A 27,749-nucleotide genomic window follows, 5' to 3' on the forward strand; every position below is an offset into this window, starting at 1 on the left:
ACACACACACACACACACACACACACACACACACACACACACACACAGGGCGCTGTCACATGTCTCAGTCAACACACTTTGAATTTTCCAGCAGCATATGCTTCATCCAGGGTAACCTCATTGACTTTAGGCACAACAAAGATGGCATTGTTTTTATGTGCATTTAAAGACAGTCAAGCACTGTGGTTTGCTAACTTGATAAGGGAACTGCAAACATGCTGTATCTTGGAGGGTGTGGCGGATAACATTTTGAATCATTGAAAAATGTGCATGAATTGATATTTGTGGCCGCTTGGGGGCAGTGTAAAGAGTTATTTACACATCCAAAAGACCCAGAGCAGCATTAGTATTCATTTGGAGTCTCTTTCAGCGTGGTTACAAGGGTTTTTAGATTTTTTTTTGCAGAAAATAGCTGCCCGCTGTGGCTGGAAACAACACTGATTAGCCATTGATCCAAAATGATCAGATGAAAGACACTGACACACTCTGTAGAGCTGAGGGGAACTAGCCGGGTAATAGATCTCCTTTTACATTACGCAAAGCCTTTTGATCCATTTGCAAAGTGATTGAATTTAATTGGCCATAAATTGTATCAAAGGGGAGTTTTATAGTAAAAATCTTAAAGGAGGCACTGATTTGTTACTGAGATTTATTACAGCTCTTCCATAAACTTGGTGGAAAAAGACAGATTTAAACAAAACGGCTGGATATTTTCCAATAATGCAACTTGAGAGAATCTCTTTGTTAGACCCTTCCTGCCTGGTAAACACCCACGTCTTACACACTACAAGTTTTCCGTTACAAATTTGTTCTTCAAGCGGAAGCTCAGATACACCTGATGACATTCAGGAACCGTGACAATTTAATCCTCAAATTCATGCCAACTACTATTTATTACAGCACAGAATAAATAGATAAAAGTTAAAAATGTCTTTTTTTTTAGTGGTATCTTTTTAACAGACGATAAATAGGCCTTGATAACAACCAAATCAAACATGAACAAAGTACTGATTCTGATCTCTTACCTGGTTCTCTTTAGCGGAGGACTCCATGAAGGCAGCGTTCCAGGATTCGGCTAATGCTTTTCCTTCTTCACAACTGATTACTCTTCAGAAAAAAAAAGAAAACACAGGATGAAACATCAATAATTCAGAGTAAGGCTGCAGAGTTAAACCCAGTTCAAGTCTGCTTCCACTGAGTACGGTACATTTGCAGGGCTACACAAACGCACACAGACAAGTGGAACTGTGCTGGCCTGGCACAAATGGCTTCCCCCTTCTTTTGGATCATCTGTGAACCAAATATGATCTGCTCTGTGTTTCCGTTTGTGTGTCAGATGTCAGCAATGTTGAGTTTTGCATTTCTGCCCTTTCAAATGACGACTGTGTCCACGGTGGACCTAATGTACAATTAAGGTGTGCGTTAGGACATACCGCTCCATGTGTAGGTCGTTCTTGTTTCCGACAAGCATAATTGGAACTCTGCATTAGTGGGAAAAGCAAAACGGCACGTTGTCATTTATGGATGATACATCACTTACTTCTTGGATGGCCTTGGCCGGCAAAAGAAGAAGAAGAAGAAGCAGTACTTACTGAACTTTTCCCACCATGTCCAATAGTTTTTCATGGATAACTTGTACAACTTCAAAGCTGGAACAAACGAGGGGAAAGTTTCTTCTTCGGCATTTCAATGCAGTTTCAACTCATTATACAGAACGTCATAGCGATTTGTTGGCTCTTAAAAAGTGGAAGTACAATTATACCTTTTATTGGATGTAACGGAATAGACCAGAATGTAGCCGTTGATATCTATGGAGTAGGTCTGTGGGAAGATGGAGTACTCATCCTATAGAGCAAGAAATTGTGAAGAAATTAGTATGCAAGGTTACAGGTTTGGAAGAGAAGAAATTAAAAGTAATTCTGACTAATTAAAGGGGAATGCCACCGAAATTAAGAATTCAATTATGTTATTTCTGTGGAGTAGGAAAGGTCAGAGAATATTTGTGAACACGAGCTACTCTCTTACAAGTCGTGTCGAGATGTTAATCCACCATTTGCGAAACTCTCGAAAGATAGTTGAGGTTAGGCATTGAGCTTGAAGGGTTTCGGTTAGGATAGGTCGTCGGGGGAGCGAGTCTCGCAAGAGTTTTTGTAATTTGTCGGTTAACATCGAGACACGAACGTCTCAAAACCAGAAGCCAGAGAGTCTCAAACTGTCATCAAGTATAAAGTCTGGAGCTGCTCCATTGGGAGTTTAAGCACTCTAGCTTTTGGATTTGGGAGAGACATGTTCATGTTGACAAATGTTTTTTTGGCTGTCTTCGACAATAGGAATAACATGTATGAATTTTGAAAATGGGCGTAGTTTCCCTTTAATAATGCAGAATTTACACCCAACTAGGACATAACACAATCATAACACATATTCAAATATAAAGCAATCAGCATACCTGTCCTGCTGTGTCTACCAGCTGAAGATGGTACTCTTGTCCATTTATTGTGATCATTTTAGTAAATGCTACGGTTAAAAGAAAAGACAAATTAGATATAATAGAAAGTAGAAATGAAACATTTTAATGGATGGAATGGAGGGCAAAGATTTCCTAAGATGACAAATAGGGAAAATACAACAGCATCTCCACTATACAGTACTGTGCTGCATCTTCATTACTCTACATTTTTTAGAGTGCAGATCTCTTTACGGATCCATTTTGGTACCACTCAGTTCATCCGGCACAAGAATGTCAATATCTGCCTGGAGATGGGTCACATTATCTACAGGACTTGAGGGATTGCACTGCCCGCAGCATCTCGCTGACACTCCACTTTATGCTAACCACCCAGAGATTATTTATAGACACGGAGCACACACTCGAGAAACGCAGGGCTATATGAGAGCGAACATGTCGGGGAAAGAGAAAAACAGCCTACAGGTAAAGTTTAGACTCAAATCTCTGGAGTGTCTGGGAATGTGTGTTTAGGAGGTTGATGAATTGCAACATGTTCATCTCATTTGGCAAAATGTACCTTTAAAGCACATTCGAGCAAAGTTCACTCTCTAAACCAGGGATTTTCAAGCTTTTTCCACTTAAGTCAACCATGTTTAGCTTTGACCAAACACGACACCGGCTGACTTCTCCACAGTGCCTCAAAAGGAAGTTTTCTTCTTCTGGTGGAAACTGGTGAAATCAGCCGGTGTAGTGTTTGGACACATTGGCTGAGAGGAAACACCACGCCCTGCTGGGTAACTCTTCTCTGTTATTGTTCTTCTTCTTTCAGTAACATCATGTCACATAGTTATCATGATGCCCAGTTGAGATGTCCACACTGATGATAACTAGCAAACTTTACATTAAAAAAAAAAGTGTCTCACATATTTGCATAAAAAAGAGAAGCGTATTCAAGTGTCAGGATATTTGTCAGGGGTGGGCCACTTTGCCTGAGGACCACATCTGCTAATGTCATAAAAACTACATACACGTCTATGAAATACAACATGAGGGTCAAAAAGAGCAGAGGGACTGCTAAATGCAGTAAAAGCTTGTGTATTCAAGTGTGGCTATTGCTCAGACTGTCATCTACTCGCCACTTACTGTTTTCTATTGTCGGGTCATAGGAGTCCACAAACTGGCCCTCCACAAACTGAATTGTCAAGGAGGACTTTCCTGCAAAACACAAAGGAATGTTGTAAACAGGGAAACTTTACATGTTGGAATATCATTGTTAATGTGGAAATCAATAGTTAAAATCTTAAAAGCTTCAAAATATTGGTTTGCAGTCCCTCACAACTAGTGTGCATCAACCAAGGACTGTGACTGAAGCTTAAAGATGACAAAATGATTTATGACTGAAAACCACAATATAAAAAATAAATAAAATCATCATCAGAACATCAGTGAAATCTAAAATGACCTACCAAAGCCTACAAAATAAGCAACACAAACATATATATATTAGTACAATGGGATTAATATGCAGCCATAAACACAATCCAAGTCTCTGTGGGAATATTACAGAGTTTGGCGTTAGTGCTGGTATGCTGGCTGGGCCTAAAGTCGTCTGCGTGTGCCATCTTGCCATCATGCACATCCTTTACGCCGCATCCGAATTGCGCTCCTTTGGTTTCAGATGGTATGAAATGAACGCACAGCAATGCGTCAAATCCTTCAGGCCTTTCACAAAGCATGGCACTCACTAACCAGAGTTAGGGTCACTGATGGAAACGTATCAATAAGGACAGTCAGAGTAAAATAAATAAATAAATAAATAGATCTATATGTATGTTGAACACATAACGGGAGGCCTCATGTGATAAAACCCCGCAAGGCCACGTCTCACCTGGTGGCGCTCCATCCTCCGCTGTGAGATGATGCACGGCTGATCCTCCCTATAATTTAAGTCTAATAGGCTACGGGAGGCGTAAACGGCTCGGATGATGGACTTAAATTCACACAAAAGGCCGCTGAAATTGAGCCTCAGCGTCTTATCCGAGGCCATTAAGGTGCCATCCTCCCCCCGCTACCCCAACAGCTCTTCCCTGTGCGTCGTCGGGTCGGGACTCACCTACGGATCTGTAGCCGAGGATGGCGATTTTTCGTGATTTCGGCTGCGGCATATCTCGTCCTGGTTATCGCATCTAGTCCTCGGGGTGTACCGCAACCTCCAACCGGAATGGCATCCAAATTCAAGGCGTGGAGAGATTAGACATACAGCCAGATGACAGCAGGAGTCCCTCTTCTTTACTCTTCTTCTTCTTTCTTTTTTAAAGATGATCTTTACGTCCACGGCCTGGAAAATAACGTTATTTCAGGTCATACATTTAAAAAAGCATGGAGTATCTATCGGTCCTCAATAACTGCGTCACTCCCCTTTGCGATGTAATGAATTAGTAATTGATGCTGCGTCCTAATTGGCTGCACGCGGGGCGAAGGAGGGCACCGACGCCTGTTGTAAAACTCTGATTGGATCAGACGGCTGTTCGTCAATCGGTCCTGCCCACTTTCTGGAATGTGATTGGCTGCTACACGCGCTGTGACGTACCAGCTGGTCGAGTGCAATGTCATTCATTTCTGTCAGGCCAAGGAGCAGGGCTACTGGCATTACTGCTCCAATTAAGACGTCGTTGTTTGTATGTTTTATTTATTTATTACACGGACACACTGTGGTAATTCTGTAATGACCCTTAGAGATACAAAATAAGTCACTACAAATATATACTTCACCATACAGCTCCCATAGTGGATAAATAGTAGTCATATCACCCTGAATGACCCTAAAATAAGATCAGAGTAATTATTTAGTATCAACGACACGTCATCATTTCCCATAGACATATTGTATTCAGTGGTGGAAAGTGACCAAGTACGTTTACTGCAATACTTTGAGGGACTTGACGTGAGTATTTTCAGTTTCTGCTACTTCCACTTGGTGTATTTGATGACTGCAGTTACCGAGCAGTCCTGTCTGTTTTGTCATCCCCAGGATGTGGCATCTGGCTTGAACCAGCTAGGGGAAATGGAAGGAACACAATCACACTGCAGGGCTTCAGTTAAAAAGTGAGATGATACTGTTTTTCTTATTGTTTAAATCTGTGTAGTGAGCTTTAGACCTTGGAGTACCTTTTACAAATCTATTTGTGTGTAAGGTCAGTAAAGTACATTTTTGCTACTTTATTTCTATTGACAAGAAGACAATGCCATTTCTCCAACAGACTTGCAGGTTAATGATAGATAGATACACCCTTCACCAGCAGTACTTCTGAAAACGTTCCTTTACTTTTCTCTTCATTTCAGGTCTTGGAAGTGGAACTGATTGTACTTTGTTGTCTAGTCCAGCCTTAGAAAACAGAAGACACACACAATTAGAACTTAAAAAATGGCAATGTCTAATTTCATCATCATCATAAAATCATTGGAATATGAGGCTGATAATAAAGTTAAAAAAATTGACCAAGTGTCAAATTTTCAGTGTATTTATTATTATTTTTCCATTATCAGCCCTCTTGAGATTGAACAACACTAGTAGGTTTCCTGAATAAGAGCTCATAGAGAGGTTGTCAGTACACTTTCTAAAATTGTGGCGTATTCTTAAAGGCTGTCGTATTGTGAAGTAATTTAAATTGTTACTTATTACATTAATCAAAGAGTGCTGGAAGATGAAATGTAACTCACAAGTCGTCACAGTGCAGCAGCAGTGACCACAAAGTCTTCACTGACCAGGAATCCTCCACATACATGCCCCCCCCCCCCTTGTTCTGCATCGAAGCCATGCAGCATCTGCTTCTCCTGGGGTTTTTCCCAAAGTATGATTTCACTCCCATCTGCTAAGATAAGTACAAATCTAAATGAAGTTAATTCCCCATTAAATGGCTGGTGAATAACAATCAGATTTGGTCGTACCGTTCCTTCAGTGACATGACTCGTGTTGGAAGTAAGTAGTAACAAAATAATGTTATGATGAGACAACTAGAGGTACAATAAGGACAATATGATCTCATAGCACAGAACCAGTACACAGAACTCATTTTTTGGGAATTCTACCAGAGGATTGGAATAAAGCTCTTCTTCGCCTACTCTCACGTTAGCCAGTAGATGTCCCCATAACACCATTTATCCCTCCTGCAGGAACCACTTACACCGCCAGAGGACTGTGTGTACATGCTCAAACTATTATATATTTCAACAGAAACAGCACCGTATCATTATTGTTTATTTCCATCCATCTCTTGTGTTTGGTTCAAACTGACTAAGCACTATTCCAAACAGTGTAACACTGTACCTCAACAACCTCACACATAAATCAGACGACACACACCCCTGATTATCTGAGCTGATAGTGTATTGCGTTATCGATGTTAAAATACCCACGTCTTAATATAACTGTGGCCTTAAACCCAACCACAGGCATGGAACAATACCATAGGCCTCAATTAGTGGGTAAAGCACAGACTCGAGGAATTCGAGGCAGGCGTGGCGAAGGTGGTGAGATGATGAGAGCCCTCTTTGCTTTTAAAATCGACTGTTTCTTATGTGTGTCAATCACTTGTTAGTAATGCACAAACACCAACGATGAACCCCGTAAAACTGAATTTTTTTTACTGAAATTCTATAGTTTTTTTCCACACATCTTAAATGCCAATTCAGAGAGTTTTGAAGCAAAACTCTTGAAGTAATTATACACACTCTCAGAAATAGCCCATAGACCCAAGGGTGTGCAGTCACGTCCTGGGCTATTACTACTTAATCACAGAAATGTCCAACTCCCCCGTCTGTAAGACCCAAACTGTTTTGCCTCCACACACACTTCTCAGCAATGGAGACAAGAAATCACTGGTGTCAGCAATAGGCGATTTGTTCTGCATGACATTGGGTGTCAAAAACAAAACCCTGAAAATGGCTGAAGGGTGCCTGCAATCACTGGACACACACATACACACTCATGCACATGAACTGCTGTCACTTTCTCTGCTTCTCCCTCTTCCAATCTCTCTCCCTCTTTCTCACGCACGCACACACACACACACACACGCTCTCAGGAAATTATGATGACCAAGAATAGGTCACACTGGTAATACAGCCATGTTCTAGCCAGAGATTAGAGTGTGCTGACAAAGGCCAACAATAAATACCCCCTGCTAGAACAACAGGTGTCTGACAAGATTGTTTTACTTTAATAGAAGGCTTACTCAAGCCTCAGAGAAATAATATATTAAGCTCTTTTAGACATGTTGGCCTTTCGCAGCTTCATCTCTTGTGATTGGAAAATTAATTTTTTCACCCCAACAATTAATTCCACAGAATCTCGCGTGCATCGGGATGGAGAAGTGATTAAGACGCTTGATCGTGAATGTCATGAGATCACTATTTTTTTGCAACGCACCGTGTTGCAGGTTAAAGAATTCACTTTAGATTTGCAGCCTCAAATTTTCTTGAGCTATGCGAGCCAGTAGACATGCAGCTGGAGCTCGTGTTTCTGAACCCTGGGTGTGTGGCACCGGCGCCAGCCTCTTTCAACTCGCTGTGAAAGCACCCCTGGCTCTGTTAGTATGCCAGCCTGAGCGCCAGCGGAGCGAGTCAGCCACATCCTCCAGCTGGGTCTGTGCCACCAACGGGCACCTGGACCCACTCGCAAACCTCATGAAACCCAATGCATATTTAACCCGGAGGAACGCGTTCGTGTGGCATCTTAAACCAGAGAGGCTGCATGTCTGCATGATACCTGGAGGACACCCGTTGCACCTTTATTTCACCCATTTTCGAGACTTTTATCAGCCTACTGGGTGCAACGCAGCCTTTTTTAACTGGCAGATTCACAGTTCAGGCTGTGCCTCAGCTGTTGGACCGAGTCCAGAGTCACACAGGCCTAAAAGACAGCCATCGTTATCCAACTCTCACAAGGTGTCATTGTAGGGATCCAATGATTACCATATCAACACCACATGAAATATTAATGTCTTGCTGGCAGTGATGGCCTGGCAAGCATCCTAATTTCTAGAACAGAGCTTGTCAGATCCTATTGTTTCAAGTTTGGGTGACATGAGTGGAAAAGTCATCAGTGATTGAACTCGTGATGAGACCGGGCTGTCAAATGTGGTCCAAATAAAAACTGCAATATGGGTTCCTCCAACACACCTGACACACCACTAAAGCCCAGTGCATGTAGACAATACACTTGCATTATTCTCACTCACTTCAACATATGGGCAGCAATTCAGTGGGCTGGAATCAGGCTACTTCAAGGATGGCTTTTTGAAGTAATAATTGTGTTCGTGCCAAGTCAGTCCCAGACTCCATTTGCTGGCCGTGCATCACATAAGCAGTCAAGCCACACAGTGTACTATCTGTGGACCGTGGCTGTTTGGACTTTGGGACCTTGTCACAAAAATGATAAAGTATAAAGGCTGATGACCTCAGCCATGTCAAATGAGCAACACCATCCGTTAAATGTGTTTGAAACACAACGACAAAGAAATAAAGAAAGGCAGTCCAAAATGTTGAACACAACCTGTTTCAGCTTCTCTCCTCCGGTAGGTGCTACAGAGCACTGTACACCAAAACAGCTAGACGCAAGAACAGGCTGTCACGTACAACACTTAACATTAGTCGGGTGAGGAAAAATCTGTATATTATATATTTTATAGTTTAAATACAGTTTTTCAACATGTAAATATCATCACTGTCAATACACAATATATGTATGTACTTTCATATACTTTAGCAACCTGGGACATTAATCGTTCCATCTTTATACCAGCACCCTTTGTATTCTGCAAAATTGCACTATTGTCTTACTGTTTTCATTTTTCATTGTGTTGTTTACCGTGTTTAGCTTATAAACATGAAGAAAACCACAAAAATATCCTTTCATAATTTACATACACATACTTGGCCAATAAAACAGATTCTGATTCTGATTGGATGCACTCATAAAAGCTAGGAAGTGGCTTTTCATTTTTTTCATTGTTACTATTTCCAAGTTCAAAAACAAACTGAATTATATTTCTTATCTGTCGTTGTGCATTTCATTGTTTTATATTGTTTTGATTCATCCAACTTAACTTCCTGTGTTTTAAAGTATATTTCCTGGTGATGGTTGGAGGTGCACTGGTGAGGCTACTACTTGAGGTTTCACTGAGATTCTATTTTCCATTGGCGGTCTGAGGGGAACGGCCACATGGTGGCTGCAGCCCAGGCCCACACGCAGTAGATGCCTCGAGAATTAGCTGACATCAGGCTCTGTATCTGATGCAGCTTTGGAGGAGGAGTTCATTACTGCCACCCTCAGGTCTCTGTATGAGCTTTCTGGGAGTGACGAGGTCAGAGCCTGACCAAATAAATCAATGGACCTTATTGCCACCCCAAAGCATTGACAGGTTATCTCGTCATAATTACTGTATAACTGCGCCCGAGTGTACGACTGTTTTCGCTTCACGCTCAGTGGCCTGTAGGACAAGCAGTGAGCTGGTGAGACCCAGATAGGCCGCTCGGTGGTACTTCATCACCCCCGTTTGTTGTTGTCACTGCTACAATTGGTTTGTACACCCCATCTGCTGCATCAGCAAAGTCGGGACTGATTTGGTCACTTTGGAGCCCAGTTAGCTTTGCTCACTTGCACTTCCCGGTTGATTCCAGCCCATCATTACAAATGGTATCTTTATGCGGCGGAGTTAACCCGGATAGCGCTCTCCCCCTGGGCTCCTTTATTATCTATTCGTCATGTTGTCCCAGTTTATCTCAAGATGAATCTGGCTGCTTCGCTACAGATCTAACTACAGATACCTGGCGTGTGGCCTGGGGAGAGAGATTAGGAGATTACTAGATACTCAGCGGAGGTGCTTGAGTTAGAGTTGATACGGAGGTGAAAAATATTCCAAGAAGATGCAGAATGGCTACGAATCTGTGTTTGTGCTCTCTTAGCACCGATTTGTCTTCACAGTGGGCTTGAATATATTAAAACTGCCTTGATAAATAGTCATTACCACAGGGACAATTTGCACAAACAGCCAGGGGCAACCGCCGTGTGTCCAAACTGGTAAATAAATGAACATTTAAAACATTGCAATGAAATGTTGTTGGCCTCGTGTTCAGCCTCCAAGCTGACTTGTTGGACACTCCTTCAAATTTTCCTCCCCACTAATTTGCATTGCTAACTAGATCCTTTGTGTCACCTGGAGATCTGGGCAGAGCACATTTGCAGCCAATTTCCAGATGGCAATTCAAATGTGTGACATGTCCTCAATTTTTGACGAAAATGCAGAGCTGCTTCCACAGACTCCATTAGCTTGGGGGATGCGTGCGCGTGCACAAATGGAAAGTGGAAAGTGTCCAGTGGTGGGAATATTCACATCTGCACCTGCTGAATAATAGACGATTATCATCTCAGGTGGCTCATCCACCCCATTCACATGCTCTCTCCCATTTCATGGCGTTAATTTTGTCTGGAATACCCAATAGGCTTGCAGAATGCATATTTCTTGTCTCTTAGACCTGATCTTGTCTTGTATTCTGTCTGAAGAGGGAACATATTCTTCAATATGAGTGCTGGCTTCAGGGAGCGTGACTGCACTATAGACTCTAAAGAGCCTCAGGTCTTGGCAGGTACTCCTTACATTTCAACAGAGAGACACCCACGGCAAATTTGGTGGCAGCAAGGCCATATATCATCTGTCATCGCCAGGAGCCTCCACAGTAATGAACAAGTAATAGTGGTATATATCGTGAACTTGAGTCTCTAAAGGTAGCTCATCCAGAGTCATTACGGTGCCACATAACCAGATGAGCTTTCTCAAATGAGACTGTTTTTGTCACCCTGAGGACTGGAGGGTGTAACTGTTCTCAGAGTGAATAACTCATCCTGATTTTGGTGCTAATGGGACTCCGTATTAAGGTGTTGTGTGTGAATGCGAGAGGAATGGTAAATCCCATTTTCTTGTAATTCAAAGCTCAAGCTGTTTCCACACATCTGTTTCTCCGGTAGAAAGGAAGATTCATTTGGAGAGAAAAACAACAACAACATGCACGGGATAAAAAAGCAGCATTAAATGAAGATTCATGCCTCACAGGATTATGACGAAGTGCTAGGCGACGGAGTGTTATGGGGAAGTATGTCATGATGACATCTCTCTGTCACAGGAACGAGCTCATTCGCTCTGTCCATTCACCCACCTACCCATCTAGCTTCTCTCCCTCCATCCATCAATCCATCTCAGCTTTTTTTTCCAGGTATGGCAATGCTACAGTTAACCCATAATGATTGATATGCATATGAAGCCATGGGTTTCCTGCATATTTGACAGCATGTGTTCTGAGCCTCATGTTGCCACTCTGGGGATGTGTTTGCACAGGGATGGGAGATGCTCTGACGGTTACAGCTGAGGAGTCATTTTTCATGTAAATAGAGGATGGCAGGATATAGCGATCCTGCTGTTTGTGGAATTAGCCGCGCGGCACACATATACACAAGAGCAGCACAAACTGAGGGCTGTATAAAGACTTTGTGATAAAGTGTCAGCCAGAGGCCAGTTTCTACACACAGTTACCAAGATGTGAAGGTGTTAACATTTAATGCAAACTGTCCGGAGAGACATGCTGCACAAGCAGCTGCCTGAATAGGCAATGCACCCCAACAGCCCCCCAAGAGTCCGACACCTCCAGAGTCCAATTCAGCAAACACATGATTCAACCTGTCATTCATAAGTGCTGATGTAGCCGTGCTCAGAGCAGAGCCACCGAGTCCCCAGAGTTGGATATGGCTGCTAACTGTCATCCAAGTACTTTGATTACTGGGCTGGGAGAAGAATGATGACTATGGCCACTTTAAGTCCTGGTCAGACTCTATGATTCTGTCGAGGAAAGTGGATCACGTCCAAGGTCCCATTTACACCCCTAACATTTATTTAACGTGTTCACGGCGCATGAATGTAGACCTCTCCTGTTGCAAAAACTCTGTTAATCACTTGAGTGACACCACCTTAGAAAACGATTGGCGCCATGAAAACAAATATGAATTACTATGTTTATTTCGCTCCTTATTTGACAAAATTACAATTATATTTCTAAGTTGTTTTACAATGATTAGAGAAGGTTGCACTTTATTCAACCTACCTATTCACCATTTATAAGCAGTTTTATCATATCTAATACATTCATTATAACAGCTGTTATTAGGTCTTTTTGAGTGTTTATTGATAAAGTTGTCAACAACTTGAACATCCATAACTGCATGCTACAACAGATAATGTCTGACAGTATAATACAACCCAGCTTTAATTATATAAAACATGTCTTCATATGAGACGTTATGATAGTTGAAAGTACTGTACATTAATACTATAAATGTCATAGTTATATTTGCTTATAATTCTACAATTACAGTGTTTATATAATACAATAAAAAAATGTTAGCTAGATAGCTACAGATAGATACAATAACTAAAACAGAGTAAATATAAAATTAAATTAAAGAAAAGTGTTATAGAGTATAATACTTAGACCTAAAAATTAGCAGTACGGTTGGCACAGCAGCCAAGTGTACACGCTGTACTGTACATGCTGTACATGCTGTACACGTCTATTAAATGTTTATCTGTGCAGCATGAGGGATCCCTCGTCTGTTGCTCTTTCTGAAGTTTATCAGAGTTGTTTTGTTTTATCTGAATTGATCCTGTAAGGGTAGAAGGTGTCACATGATTATAAAACAAGACGGAAACAAACTTTTGATTTGGAGCGAAAAAAAAACTTGACTTCACTAAGTGTTTAGCGCCTGTTGCCTCACAGCAGGAAAGACCTGAGTTCAAACCAGGCTAGCTACGGGCATTACAATGTACAGTTTGCATGTTCTCCTGTGTCTACATCTATGCTGGGGTAAATATTGACATATCTTACAAAATGTATTAAAAAAATGGCATACTATGGGTTCAACATTGCTCAACACACCATATACTGTTGTAAATCAGCCCTGAACCTTGCAAGACCAATGCGGAGATGGAGTCGACCATTTGGGACCAGTCTACGTCATAAAATTTGTTCTGAATTGTAGTGGAATATAAGTATAAAGTAGCATGAAGTAGAGTCTGTATGACTCTATGCCTCTCAACAGATGCATGATGGGATATCTCCACCGCCCCGTGGCTGTGGCCTGATCAGGCAGACATACGGTAGATAGTAATCACACGACTCAAGAAACAATACAGAAAAAATTATAATATTCTATAATATTCATTGTTCTAATTTGACATTTTAAAAGGAAGTGGAACAAATAGCATTCCGTGAATGCTACGCAGATACTTAGAGAACTTTTTTAGAGAAAAGCGTGAAGAACTTTTTGCCTCATCGTGTGAGTTGCTTCGGGGAAAGACAAATTCAAAAATGCAAATGCTCTACAGTGTAGTTTTTACATGAAGAGAGATTCTCCCCTCGGGGCCACATGAATGAGATTTTGAATAGCAGTAGAGTTTTCTAGGAACACTCTGGAATGTTCTATAACCTTTCGCACTTGAGATTAAACCAGCTCATGTCTGTGCATAGGGTTCCACTAATACCTTTAAGAACGGCTTCTTCTTTGAGAGATGATTCAGCGTTTTAATGGCTGTCGGCTTGGTGGCATAATCAAGAGATCATGCACAAAGGTTCAGTGGCTGTCACGGAAAGAAAAAAGTATGACGAGATTATGGTCGCCCCGCAATGGTATGTCAAATATCTGAATTATTTTAAGTGCGAAATGCAATGCACATAGAGAAGATAGCAGGTGTAGTTAACAGAATAATGTGTACCACGTGAGCACCAATGTATTTCTGTGTGTTACGCTATGTGATCACGGCAGTAACGTCACCTGATTGAGCTCACACCGCATCCTATCCGCAGCGCTGCCCTGCAGTAGTGGGAGGGGAGCAGGGTGCTATCTGTGGACATGCAAAGTGACAGGACCAGCTGGGGTATGAACTCCAGTAAGACAGGCAGTTGGTCTAGGAGAGTCAGCCCACGAGCCCCCATAGCGCTCAATTACAGCAGCCTGCAACTCAACTCGGTGAGAAAAACTCAGTGTAACTGCCAAACATCAGCACTTCTACGACAACCTGTAGAACTGATCATGATCTGCGTGGCTGTTTCAAGAACTTTGGAGATCAATCAGCAGCTATCACCCTTAGTGATCCTCTTATTGTTGGTGATCACCTAATCGCATGCTGACATCTTGTTATAGGCGACAGAATCAACAGCACTGCGGGGACGATGGGTGGGAAGCAATCTCGCAGTTTCTCCAACAAGGAGCTGAACGAGGTGAGTGTTAATCGAGGCAGGAAGTGTGCTGGGAAAGACGACCAGCCCAGCCTGTCCTCGGCCGCCGAGAGGATCCGTAGACACACCACGGTGCACTTTGGCTACAGCACCCTGAGCCTGGCCATGCGGGCCCTCGATGAAATCCCCTCTGAGCTGTGGGAGCTCCGGGAACTACAAAAGCTAAACTTATCCATGAACTGCCTCTGCTCTCTGCCCCCGGCCCTGGGCGCTCTGGAAAATCTGGTGATCCTCAACTTGTGGGGTAACAACCTGTCCAGCCTCCCGGCCGAGATCAGCCTCCTGAAGAAGCTACGCGTGCTTTTCGCCTGTCGCAACCGCCTGAGCGAGGTCCCAGAGGAGCTGGGCTCCTGCACCTGCCTGGAGGTGCTCAGTCTGGCCAATAACCAGATCACGGGCCTCCCCGGCAGCCTGGCAGCCATGCAGAACCTGACCAAACTCAATCTCAGCCACAACCGCATCGCACACATCCCCACCTGCGTCTACAGCATGAAGGGCCTCGTCTTTCTCCATCTGGCTTGCAACCGCCTGGAGACCATTGCGGACCAGATCCAGGACTTGGTGAACCTGAAGATCCTCATCGTGGAGGGAAACAGTATCCACACACTGCCTAAGACGCTGTGCTTCCTGGAGTCTTTAGAACTTCTCAATGTTGACTTCAATGACCTGCAAAATGTGCCGATGGAAATGTACCTGCTGAGCAGGCTCGGGAGGTTGGCCTGCCACCCACTGGATAAAGGACTTCATATTATCCACAACCCCCTCCTCAAGCCTATCCAGGAGGTGCTACAAGGGGGACTCAGTGCCCTCTATAACTACCTCAAGCCCACGTGAGGGACTACCACTGTGTGTGCATTTGTGTGTGAGTGTGTGTGCGTGTGTGTGTGCGTGTGTGTGTGGGTGTGAATCTAAAAGAGTCATAATGGGATGTTGGCACCAGTCGGCACGCGGTGGTCATGCTGTGAGCCATAGCTGTTGCCACAAATGGCCTAATTGTATTAAGATATTATCACTCAACACAAATGACCAGTATTCAGTATTTATATTATTATCTCCTGTTTTTTTTATGTCATGTAAAAGCTGGGTTAAAAATAAACAACGAGTAACTGCTGTGTCGTGTGCAAACATTTGTTAATCCACAGCAAAGGGTTCAGAGCAAGTCGCTTGGCTCACGCAGAAATTCACAGGTCTACATTTGGGGGCCGATTACTGGTCAGTTGATCTTGTTTGGCCTGTGGCAGAGAGGGGCCATGGGGGTTACTTCAGCTACATATCACCAGCCTCTTTGTTGGATTCAGGACATGGGGATCAGGTGCGTAAAGTCAGTGGAAATAATGATGGAGGGGGGGGGGCTTAAGATCTGCAAAATAATAAAACAAACCACAACAGGGACTTAAACTCTGATTAAATGTTGTTCCACTCCATCAGATCAGAGCAGGGCTGCTGGGTGGCAGATCCTCTGAGGTTGTCGGGTGTTGTCACACAAACCATTTCAAGCAATGGAAAAAAAAACTTGATTGAAAATTGCTTCACGAAAAAGATGTGGACTACTGTGGAACAAATTATTCAATTCAATTAAAATGATTTTAAGCAAATGTATATGTAATTAAAGCTCAAGAAGCTTCTAAGTGGACATTTGATTTTAGATTATTTTGTTACAAATTTGGATCAGCAATTACAATAGCACGCCAAATATACGTCAAGCAAAAATAAGCACAATAATGAATTAATATAGTCATCATGCAAAAATGTTCAAATATGTAACATGTTATTAGTATTTTATAAAGTGTAAATATTGGCTAGATCAATTGCATGCCTGTCCAGCAAGGACATAGGTAATGGAAATAAACGTGTAAAAAGAGCTGCTGTAAACTATACGGAGTTTGTGTCAACTTGGCTGCCCAGATATTAATGGGGTTTAGATGTCACAACATTTAAGACAAGTGAAGATTGAAGGTGCTATATAAAAGTGACCTCTGTTGGTATGTACCTGTTACTACTTTAGTCAAAGTGAATGCTAGGCTATCCACTCTGCCTCGCTCGCGCTCTCTCTCTCACACACACACACACACACACACACACACACACATACACACACAACCCACGCAATCATGATGGATGAACCCCTCCTGAATAAGTCTTTGTCCTAGATAGTGATCATGGGACATGTTGTCAAATAAAGCTCCTATAAAGATATTGCATCAATGTGAGTCAGATGACCTGAATTCAGGTGCTCTGTGGTTGTGTTACTATTTTAGTGATAATACAAAATACAATGACTTTGGCGTCTTGTGCAACTAGTTCAGCATTAACTGAACATATACATGTGTATATATATATATACTGTATAGTGGTAGACAGAAACATTCCATCAGTAACTAACAGTCTAAAACAATTATTCTGATGTCATAATCGAAAGGTCGGGGGTCTTTTGAAATGCAAACATTGACCTGTGTACAGTCAAAGAAAACACACTTCTATGACAATTAATTAACATGAATCTTTGCAGTCTGGCGATGCACCTCATTCCACTCAACGTTTCTCACTCACTATAGTGGTCAGCTGTACACCGGGGATCACCCATGACTGCACTTAGCAGGCTTTGTAGGATTTGCTGATCCCATTTAATTGCTGCGTGCTCCGATAACTGTGCTTTATAATGAGACACTGAGCAAAATATAACAACTGGGTGAGCACAGATTGACACCCGTGTTCTTCATTCAAAGGTATTTTGCATTAATAAGCCAAAGCTTGGAAAACAGTTTAGCATCACCAGCAGCCAGTGACTATGAAGGACAGCTAATCAATCTCATATTGAACTTTTGACAATCAAGGCATGGGATAATCAGAATGGAATTAAATGTTAAAATCACTGTTGTTTGGCAGCCACATGAGGAGAAGCTCACTATGGAGAGAAGTTTCTGTGATTTATTCAGTCACACTGAGACTCCTCACATAGGGTGAGGTGATTGGCATTATTGACAAACAGCATTATACTGCCACTTCTGTCAATTACTACAACATATTATTTAGCTCATCATTCTTGTGTTTAACTAATTCAAACTGTCCCTGCAGGGAGAAATATGAGTGAGAATAGATTTGATGAAGGCTGACAGGTTCTTCCTTGGCTGGCGGCGGCTCTCCACAATGAAATGTCAATATCACCTATTCAATAGCACAGTATGTTGTTCAGAAATCAGCAACAGTGAGTCACTGAAATGGTAGGCCGCTGTTATAACCTTTGAGGATATGGAATCTTTTGATCCTGGTCTGGTATCAATTTTGGAGCCACTTCCTTCCTGTTCAATCACTGTAATGTCATCGTCTTTCTGTATCTTGCTTTGAGAGCGCGATGAAAGTAGCCTAAGCTTGTGAAAGGTTACTGGGTAAAAATAAAAGTACATGATGGCTTGTTTTTGTTATCACAGATGAAGGCGTTCATTGATTCTAATACAGGGGTTCTTAACTCATTTACTTTGACAAAATGGAAATAATGATTTGATTGAAAAAGTAAGCGAAAATAATGGATAAATGGTGGAAAAGGTTACCGAAAATAATGCTGGAAAATTGTCAAAACTGTTAACTAAAAGCAAAATGGTGAAAAAGCTAAGCACAGGATAAATGTTTGAACTAGATCAAAGTCGTGGCAAATTACCAAGTTCGGCTTCTCCAAGTTGTACAAATGAAAACCTATGTAAATCTGACAAAAACGGATTTCTGAAAGAAATTGCTAACGATATCCACTTCTATGTAAAATCCAGTCTAAAATCAATACAAAAGAACACATTTGGAACACAAGGGCTGGTGTTGAAGAGGTAAGATATAGGCCAATTTGTTAAACATGATTTAGGACTGTGTTTATGAAGAACCTAAAACACAGCCCTCAATCACACACTCACAAACACTCTCTGTCTCTCTCTCTTTGTCTCTCTCTCTCTGTCTCTCTCTGTCTCTCTCTCTCTCACTCTCTCACTCTCTCTCTCTCTCTTGGCGAGTGCAAACAATGATGCTATCCATTCATTCCTCCATCCAATCGGAGGAGTTTACATTCTCATCAATTCCCATGACAGCTCGGCTCAGACTGGTATTCATGCATTCCTGGCAACATAACTGCTTCAGCTGAGACAATACCTAAAAACCACAAAAACAAAAACATGTGGCGCTTCTATGAAATGCTTCAGCCATTGTTTCGAGAACTTATGGAGAAAAACAACAACCGGAGCCATATATCCTTGACAACACAAGGTCATTTTCAGGCTAAATGTAGACCCATGTCAATTTGGCTGCATTTTAATTAGCAATGAAAAGTGCTGGTACAAGTGAAATCACCATGTGTGTTTATGCATGCAAAAAACAATAAGGGAATGACATTGGTTGACTTTGTCATTAGTTGCTTCTCCATCCCTCTGTTTGACATTGCTCTGAGAAAACCCTCCAGTTGTTTGCACTTGCCGTCTCAGATAAGACTAATTTTGAACAAATATTTGCATATATTAAAGTAAGGCATCATTATTGATTCATTAAAGCTGAAATAAATGTGTGTGTGTGTGGCGATGTGGCTCTGTTATGACATGTCAACCACTGAGCTCCTCTTGAAGGTTGGCCTGTGTTTCCCTTTAATGGGATCAATGCATGAATTTAAATCAGAAAGGTCACACAAGGTGAACTGCGATTAAGAATCCAGCTGGAAAATATTTTAAGGAAATATTGCCTTAATAAACTAACGTGTCAAGTTGAGCATTAAAAGGGCTTCATTTTCTTCATATCACATGATCTTCATCAGCAGATTGGGATTCATTCATTCATTAATTGACATTCAAAATGATGGCTTTCTGATAATAACCCATTCATATTTGTACCTAAATGATAACCAGTGTTTTTTTAAATTCAGTCTGTCTTCATTATGAACTTGATTCTGAACTGAGAATATTCTGAAGAATTCTGCTACAGAAAATGACGCATTACTTCTGTTTGGGGTCTCAGACACCGCAGCTTTAAATCATGGTTAAATTCAAAGGATATTATGATCTATATCTGTGATTGGTGTTCACAATGCATTTTTATACAGAACTGCTCCCAAAAGCCGAAATAAGTCAATTTGGTTTTTCTGTTATTGGAGTTCTATACGAGTTAACTCATAAGACTAAGGTCTAAGTGACCTCAAACATAGATGACATCACTATGTAAGATAATATCCTGTAGCAACATTTCTTTGTCTTTGAACTACTTTCTGGCAAACAAAAGACACTTATATTTGCTCATGCATATCTCACATAAGACACAAAGCATGACATATTTACTTATTTGGTGAGATAGACTATTAATTTCTCTATTTTGTCCCCTGCAGCAAATGTCCAGTTTGTGGTAAAGGGAAAGGAAAGGGTTACCCATGTTAATACCTTTCTACATATTGTGCTTCATTAGAAAATAATCATATAAGAATTCTTCCATTTTTGTTTATGTTAGATATTACTTTATGATAATCTAAAGCTGTTATTATTAATGTTGTATCACCATATTAAATTAATGATGGCTGACTTGGTAAACAGCCCACAGGTTCTTTACATGGCCCGGGTTAAATGCACTACTTCACCTCGAACCAACTTCTCCCACAAGCTGGTCCAAATAAACGCCAATAGAGTGCCAGGAGGAGGAGGAGGGCACAACTCCGCCTGTCTGCTCTACTCACAGGCGGGGGCTCACGCGCGCCCTCTACCGGGGACACTGCGCGCGCACAGCCGCTGCTCTCCTGGAGCTGCCGGACCTCTCAATCCACGCGTAATTCCGGAATCAAGACTCACTCACACATTCCTCCTCCAAGTGTGGAGCAAGCCGGCAAGGAGCAGCCGCGTCGGCGACAGTGTCCTCTCACAGCCCGACAGCACGCCAGGGACAGAGGGACAGGGCCGAAGACACTTTAGGTTTGACACTAAAAAGTAGAGGTAGGATTCAAGTTGCAATAAAGAAAGAAGAGTTGCCAGTTAACCCCGCGGCTGGGGGGGTTAACGCTACGACGGCGCTGTCGACATGGATAAAGTTATCAATTGCTTGTTTGCTGCAATTACCCTGCTGCTGTCGGCACGAGGGGAAGTTTTTAAAGGTAAGGAGGATTACCTGGAAATGTTTACACGTACAGAACATATGCGCAGTCCTGTTTTACGCTTCAGCCGCGAGACAGAGTGGAGGGGAAAGGCACTGAAAGTCAGTTTGCCCACTATTTTTGCCTGATAGTTTACTCGCAATTTTCCTAATAACTGTGCGGTGAAATTACCTTTGTTTAATGTTTGTGGTGTTTATTAGCTTTGTCTGACGTGCGTGGCGTAAATGCGAGCATGTTTGGCACCGGGAAAGTAACGCAAGTTACTCAAAGGATGGCATGTTGAAGACAAAATGAGCTTAAAACGTACATTTTGCTCCAATTTGTACCAGTTTTGCCGCTACAACGCTGCCTTTCACCGGCAGTAGTTATTTCTCACCTTTTGTGCCGCTGTGCGCAACGAGCAGGTGCGCTACGGGCACCGGAGCAGCTCCCCCCGGCTCCTCTGCTTTCAATGCCACGATTTGCGTGACTCACAAGTTGATGGAGTTTAATGTTTGTGTCTAACTTTATCTTGATAAGTTGCTGTCTAATGTGATTAACCTCAAGGGATCCACGCGCTGAAGTGTCGCAGCGTGTGCCGTCGGTTGTATACGGAGAGGCGATTAGCCAAGCGAGACTTAAACCGTCATTGTTTCACCGTAAACTCCCGAGTGAACTTAATCCATAATGTCACAGTGACCATGTTGACATTGCTGTCACTTTGTGGTGGAGCTAACCACCTAAAATATGAATTTTATTTCGTGGGCATGTTTTTTTCTTCTTCATCCCAGTGTTTTCCATCCTAAGTGCACAAACAATTCCACTTCTATACATCATATCAAATTCAATGTGTCATACACCTCTACTACCGTAGTCTATACATGACACTTATTTGTTTATTTCCCTTTTTTTCCACTAAGTGCCCTGAAAGAATGGGCGGTTCATGTAATGCACTTTGTATTTTGTAGCTATTTTAATTAAATTAACTGGCTTAAAAGTCAAAATGTGAATATAACTTGCATGCACTCTCATAATACATGCTTTTGGTTGTCTCTGAAAAGTGTTTGCTTTGTCTCATTTATTTTTGAGTTTCTCTGCAAATTTGATGGATTTGTTGTTTCATCGACTGTTGATGCAGGCCTCCCCCATAGTTACAAACACAACACTCCTACTCGGATTAATGTCATTCGTACAAGTGCAACTTCATTTGCTGCACGTCTATCTATTCAAAGCTTTTGTGGAGAAAGTTCATTGGTATTACACAGTGATATGACTTATTGGAATTACTGAAATAATAGAGCAGACATTTAGTTTCAGTGTAATGGCTGTATTGCCTAGGGGGACTCAATATTCAGAGTCTAATTCAGCCCCTTAAGGGGTCATTCTTTTATCTCCATTAAGGCATTATCTATGTGTAAAATGGTGCATTAGCCTTTATTAATGCAAATCAATATAGAGGCAATTAATCTCCAGTCTGAGGGTGACCCATACTGCCAATACAATTAGAGTTGCATTTGGAAACTTGATCAAAATGTGGCCCCATGTCTGAATGGGTTTTATTTTCTATCCTGCTTAGACTCTGAGGAAGCGCTGTGTGTGTGTGTGTGTGTGTGTGTGTGTGTGTGTGTGTGTGTGTGTGAGGTGAAGTTGTTCTGTGAAGTGTGGCTTCAGTTATAGCTGCTGGATGCCCTGGGATTCAACAGATAACTGATGCATTTTTCACAGAGCCTGCTGGGGGCAGCATGGCACACATATAATATGATACCAATATGATGAAGTGAAGCTGTTCCGAGCGGAGGACCACGAGTCAGACGCATAGATCAGAATTCAGATGCACTTTGGAAAGTATTGGTGTAAAAATGTCCGTTTGATTAAGTCTGATTAAACAAAACACATAAGCTGCTGGAAAAAATTACATTTTTGTTTTGTTTTTGTGTCTCCACTTTCTTCAAGCTGCTCTCATTCCTATCTGTGATCTTTTCACAGAGGCCATATAGAAGAGAGACCTTCAGAAGATGCATTAAACAGTTTTATCATAAATTAGATGTTTTTATCAAGCAGCATGATCGCCGGGGGTCAATTTTAGTGACTGAGAACTCTCTTACCCTGCAGCCCAAAAGTATTCCCAGTCCATTTGTGTGTGAGGTTCATCAGTCTTTCTCGTCGGCAGCCTCAGGACCGGGAGATTTATTGGAGGGGGCTGCACTGTAGGGCTCCCAGTGGGGCCGAAAACATCGATAAATGTGCTCCTAATTGCATGAGTGTGTGTGTAAATATGTAAACCAGGAGAAAATCAATTGGACGTGTGTTGCTCTCTCTGGGGAGGTGACGGATTAGCCACATGCGGATGGAGGGGCTAAATGTGAGCCTGTGCATGCGGCTCGAGACATTTGTTATGGAGAGTACATGTGATGACGGCTCATGTGATAATTAGATCACGGAGGTAACCAGAGTAGTCTACTTCAGTGCAAGGTATCAATTCGATCACAGAGAAACAGTCCTTTGGATGTCTTTTAATTTCCGCAGTAAAAAAAACCTCCATGATCAGGATCACTCTGCATCAGTTTCATCGCCTTCCTTCATGAGCTTGTTTATGCACATGCATGTCTGCTCCTAGTGGCGCGGTAGAGATGAACTGCTCTTTTTTTTTTTTTTTTTTTTTCTTCTCCCCTCCCTGTTGCATTCACAATGCCCACTGGATGCTCTAGGTTCACAGAGAAAGCAAAAAAAGAAAAGAAAACAGCAACACCATAAATCACTTGTTGTGTATTGCCAGTGCTTCTGTTTTCTACATTATGAGGACAGTTTTTTGTTTTTTTCTAGAAGGTCTGGCCTTTGATATCTATACTCTGTCTTTTGCCCAAGCACATTAAATTCCAGGGAGCTGTGCGCTTTGTTATGTTTACCACCTTTTCCAGCAGCCATAAAACCTGCCTTGTTTTCTGATAGGGGTGAGCCGTGTGTTGAGAATAATGCGCACGCTTGGAGTGTAGAGCTGCAGTTTGTCATTGCGGAGTGACTGCTGCTGATAGCGTCCTGGTTGACCGATCCTGATTGCCATCCAAGCGGTGACTAAGGAGTAAAACAATACATTGGCTGCTTGGGAAGATAAACGGCACTTCATTTGAAGTCTGCCAATAATTTAGATAGTTTTTCACTCATGAAATGTTTCTTCTTTTCTCCTTCCTCTTCTCCCAGCTGACTCAGATTTAATAGAGACTTTTGCAAAAGGTGTCCTGAAGGGTGGCAGTTTCCTTTGTGTGAGCCAGTGGAGAATGAAATTAAATATGCATGTGATTTTTTTAAAAATTTATTTATTTCTTTCTCGATGGCTTCAACCAATGTTGGAGGAGGAGGAAAAAAAACAGCTTCATGGTGATTGATGATAGTACAAAGCAGAAAGTGAGGTGTCTACATTCTTCTGTAACTTTGCTTTTCAGACACTTTTATTATGATGATAATGAATGCGGTGGAAACACATGGATTTACTGAAGCTGTTCAAACACTGCGGGTACATGTGTGAGTTCCTCGAAAAGTGTCTGAGTTTGTCAGCAGGGCTGTCTTAAGACTGATCACAGCAGGTAGACGGGGAGGGGTACTTTAAAAACGAAACTTTAGGAACTTGCACACATTGGAGTGTAGACCATTCGTTTGAAGTGACTAGACTGACGGGAGTATTATCCATACTTCATGAGTAGAGAGGTCCAGTGGAAAATATGATCACTGCAGTCTGATTTCTAACGGGTCTACAGGACTTCAGTACCCTATTGTACATTGTGTGGCCTGTCAATATCTGTGCATCTTAGTTTTACACTCAATAACAAACGCCCGATAAATACACCCGACACCAAAGCAAAACAGCTGTCAGTGATGTAAGTAGCATTGGTCCATTTGTTTTTTTGGGGTTAAACATTTATTTTATGCAACATGATATCACATCAAGATATTTCCAGACCATCCACTTTGCAAAATGAAATATAAAATAATCTGCTATCAGAAGCACTTGTAGGAAACAGGTGTCCTTCAAAAGGATCAAGAAGAATTTTTTGTTGTTGTGAAAAATCCATCATATAAGAGGAAGAGGTCTACTGATTTGCTATCCTCATTAGACTTATCATAGCAGAATCAGAAAACATGTTGCTTTCTTAGCGAAGGGCACACAGCTTGACGCATTATTCAGCTTTGTCTCAATGGGAGAAGTCAGCATCTGTTCTCTGGAAGTTGCCACGAGGCATTCTTGGAAATGTAGGAAATCAGTAACTGAAGTAGGAGATAAGGGAGGTTGAGGAAAAGTCGAAAAAAGTCAACCGCATTTCATCACAAAATAACTTCAGAGACACCGTAAAACATCACAAAAATGATGATGCATAGCGGTGCAAGAGCAACCAAAGGTGGACTTTTCCATTCATTTAGGCAGCAGGTAACAGAACTAATGCAGAGATTAAATCAGGAATCTGTCCTCTTCAATCTTGTATTATAGACACAGTTTGTAACCCTTTTTAAATGGTACATAAGCCGGTTTGTTACACATTAATTCATAGATTGTGTTTACAGTCGAGGATCAGTATGATTTCCTGATAAACAGGTGATGGAATGTTTTAAAATTACGTCACATTGTGATAGTTTTTTACTTCATAAACGGTCTTTAACTTCTGTGAAAAACAAACTAAAAGTGAATAAAAGTGGTATTACGGGTTGGCTTAAGAAGGTAACGGAAAGTGCAGTCTATTTGCACAGTGGCACATTTTTGTCTCTGTACACATGGGATTTCAAATTCCCTATGAGTTCGTCCTGACGCTCAGCTTTAATGTGGAGGTGTTCACATCTTCATCAGATGAGCACTGCACAGAGTGTAGCCCTTTTTAGGGCACAGAAAGCAATTGGCTAGTAATGAGCTAATCCGATGCTCGGCTGCAGCACAATAAGCATGTAAACTTACCTGCAAATGCCACTTTCTTCTGGTTAGATTGTTTAATTCAGAGACCACTACCAACACGCTGTCTGCCTATGACATGCAGCGCATATTTGATATTCTGTGTTGAATCCTTTACCGAGCAATGACCCCCAAGCATCAGCTGACACTCTGGTCTCCAGCGAGTCAAACACGTGATCATTTAGACACAGTCAGATGACTGACCCCGGCCTGTAAACAACATTACACTGTTGACCATCAAAAGCTCTTTGGGAGCTTTCACTCTATGTTTTGAGATCATTGTCCTGCTGCACTGTCTTGAGATGGGGGGGGGGGGGGGGGGGTGGCTTTGTATAAAATGGCTACTGTTCAATAACATGAGTGTGAAATTAAAGCTTAATCTAAAGCTTGGAGATTAAATTAAAGCTGACGGCACTTTGAAATAAAGCGATGACTTTCGTGGTTGAAGCCAAAGTACAGAGCAACACAACAACAAACATGTGACTGTCCAAAAACACCCAAAGTCTGCACTGTAAGTATGGGAATTAAGTTAAGTGCTGGCCTATTGCAGGCCCTTCAAACACAAAGTCTTACCAATATGGTTCATCATCTTCATATCCCTTCAGTGCCACTCCACATTCAATCATTAGCTGTTGATTTGCAAGTGATTTTATTTACATTCTTGAGAGGCAGTAATAGTTTGAAGTTGGTTCTCGAGGCGGCTGATGTGGCTCTGTTATCCGGGAGCTCTGCAACGGAATGATAATTGGCCTTGAGATGTGACTGTGTGAAGGATGCTGGACAAACAGAGATGCTCTAATTATACACAGCTCCTTCTTCAAATGAAGAGGATAAAAGCTAATGAATCACACACAGGCCAGCGCAGGGGCTGCCTAATGAAGATCGGGTGAGAGACAGAGAGGGGAGTGTTTGTAAGAGAGAGGAAGTGTTTGTGTGTGTGTGTGTGTGTGTGTGTGTGTGAGTAAGGCATGCTCGAACAATTCTGTGATCTCATCACCATGTCTAAAAAAAAAAGAAAACAACCCTCGGTAGAAAAACAACAACTTACTATGCAGCAGATCATGTTTACTGAGGTCTGCATTCATTGTAGGTGGCTCAGAGAGTCAAGGCACCCAGGAAAATCTCACTAATTAATGCTCCAAGGGTCTCAATTGTTATTAATGGTGACGAGGAGGAGGATGCACCGAGGGAGGAGTAGGAGAAGCAGTTTGAATCAGTTTAAATCATTACAGCACGTCTGCTCTATTGATAGTTAGGCATCATATCTGGTGGATGGCAGCTCACTTTTATTCCAAATTTTAAAAAAAGGTGTGTTGTATTTTTTGTTATTTGAAAAGCTCCTGCTGTCCTTAGAATTAAATCTATATCAGAGACCACTGACTGGCAGTTTCCCCGATGGTTTTACACTTGGATTGAATTGACCCCGACCCCGGCACATACCTCACTTATCTTCAAAAGCTGCCGTTCAATCAGCTAGTTTCTATTCAGCATTGTCGCCTATAGCCAAGGGGTTAGCATGTGGACTGAAATTGATTCTGATAGAGCACACTTTGATATTTGGTTCAGGTGAGCGTATAGCCTTGACCTGGAGCGTGAAGCTTTAATTTCAAGTCCTGTCAAATAAAACTCCTGCCACCGCTTTGACGCTGGAGTCACGTAGCTAAAAGGTGCAAAGTTTCTTGCGTAATTTCATGAATAACTCAAGTTGCCTCCTTCACGGGACAAGTGCACTTTGCTAACTTGGAGGAGACTCTGTTTCGTGCCAAAAAGCTGTCCTCATAGGCGGCTGCTCCTCACACAACTGGCGGTGTAGTGTAGGTGGTTGCAGTGAGAGGAGGAGGTGGGGGGCTGCTACTGCTGTTTCACCTTGTCTCCTGTTATTTATTAGGCTTCTGTCAAGGCTCAGGCACCAGGCAGGTGTACATCCCTTCTCCTCCTCTCCCCAT

General features: G+C 42.0%; 3 protein-coding genes across 11 annotated transcripts in view; 2 read left to right on the plus strand and 1 right to left on the minus strand.

The window, feature by feature from the left end:
- Positions 1–4,871, minus strand: part of rheb (Ras homolog, mTORC1 binding) — a 5,266-nt gene extending 395 nt beyond the window's left edge. Inside the window, exons 1-7 of the mRNA XM_031865462.1 lie at positions 4,563–4,871; positions 3,593–3,664; positions 2,450–2,517; positions 1,763–1,845; positions 1,593–1,649; positions 1,434–1,481; positions 1,026–1,107 (exon numbers count right to left, since the gene is read on the minus strand). Coding sequence (XP_031721322.1) covers positions 1,026–1,107; positions 1,434–1,481; positions 1,593–1,649; positions 1,763–1,845; positions 2,450–2,517; positions 3,593–3,664; positions 4,563–4,614 — 462 coding nt within the window. The 5' untranslated portion in view covers positions 4,615–4,871. The remainder of the gene's footprint in view (positions 1–1,025; positions 1,108–1,433; positions 1,482–1,592; positions 1,650–1,762; positions 1,846–2,449; positions 2,518–3,592; positions 3,665–4,562) is intronic.
- A 9,854-nt stretch (positions 4,872–14,725) lies between these two features.
- Positions 14,726–15,625, plus strand: LOC116393015 (leucine-rich repeat-containing protein 30). The gene has a single exon (XM_031864891.1). The coding sequence runs from the start codon at positions 14,726–14,728 to the stop codon at positions 15,623–15,625; it is 900 nt and encodes a 299-aa protein (XP_031720751.1).
- Positions 15,626–20,558: 4,933 nt separating this feature from the next.
- Positions 20,559–27,749, plus strand: part of LOC116393167 (receptor-type tyrosine-protein phosphatase mu) — a 145,857-nt gene continuing 138,666 nt past the window's right edge. For 7 of the 9 annotated variants that reach the window (XM_031865256.1, XM_031865260.1, XM_031865257.1 and 4 more), the window contains exon 1: positions 20,559–20,891. In XM_031865256.1, coding sequence (XP_031721116.1) covers positions 20,819–20,891 — 73 coding nt within the window. In that variant the 5' untranslated portion in view covers positions 20,559–20,818. The remainder of the gene's footprint in view (positions 20,892–27,749) is intronic. The other 2 variants (XM_031865265.1, XM_031865264.1) reach the window with 1 other exon arrangement.

Source organism: Anarrhichthys ocellatus, unplaced genomic scaffold, assembly GCF_004355925.1.
Source record: "Anarrhichthys ocellatus isolate YVR2014 unplaced genomic scaffold, GSC_Weel_1.0 scaffold32, whole genome shotgun sequence".
NCBI lineage: Eukaryota > Metazoa > Chordata > Actinopteri > Perciformes > Anarhichadidae > Anarrhichthys > Anarrhichthys ocellatus.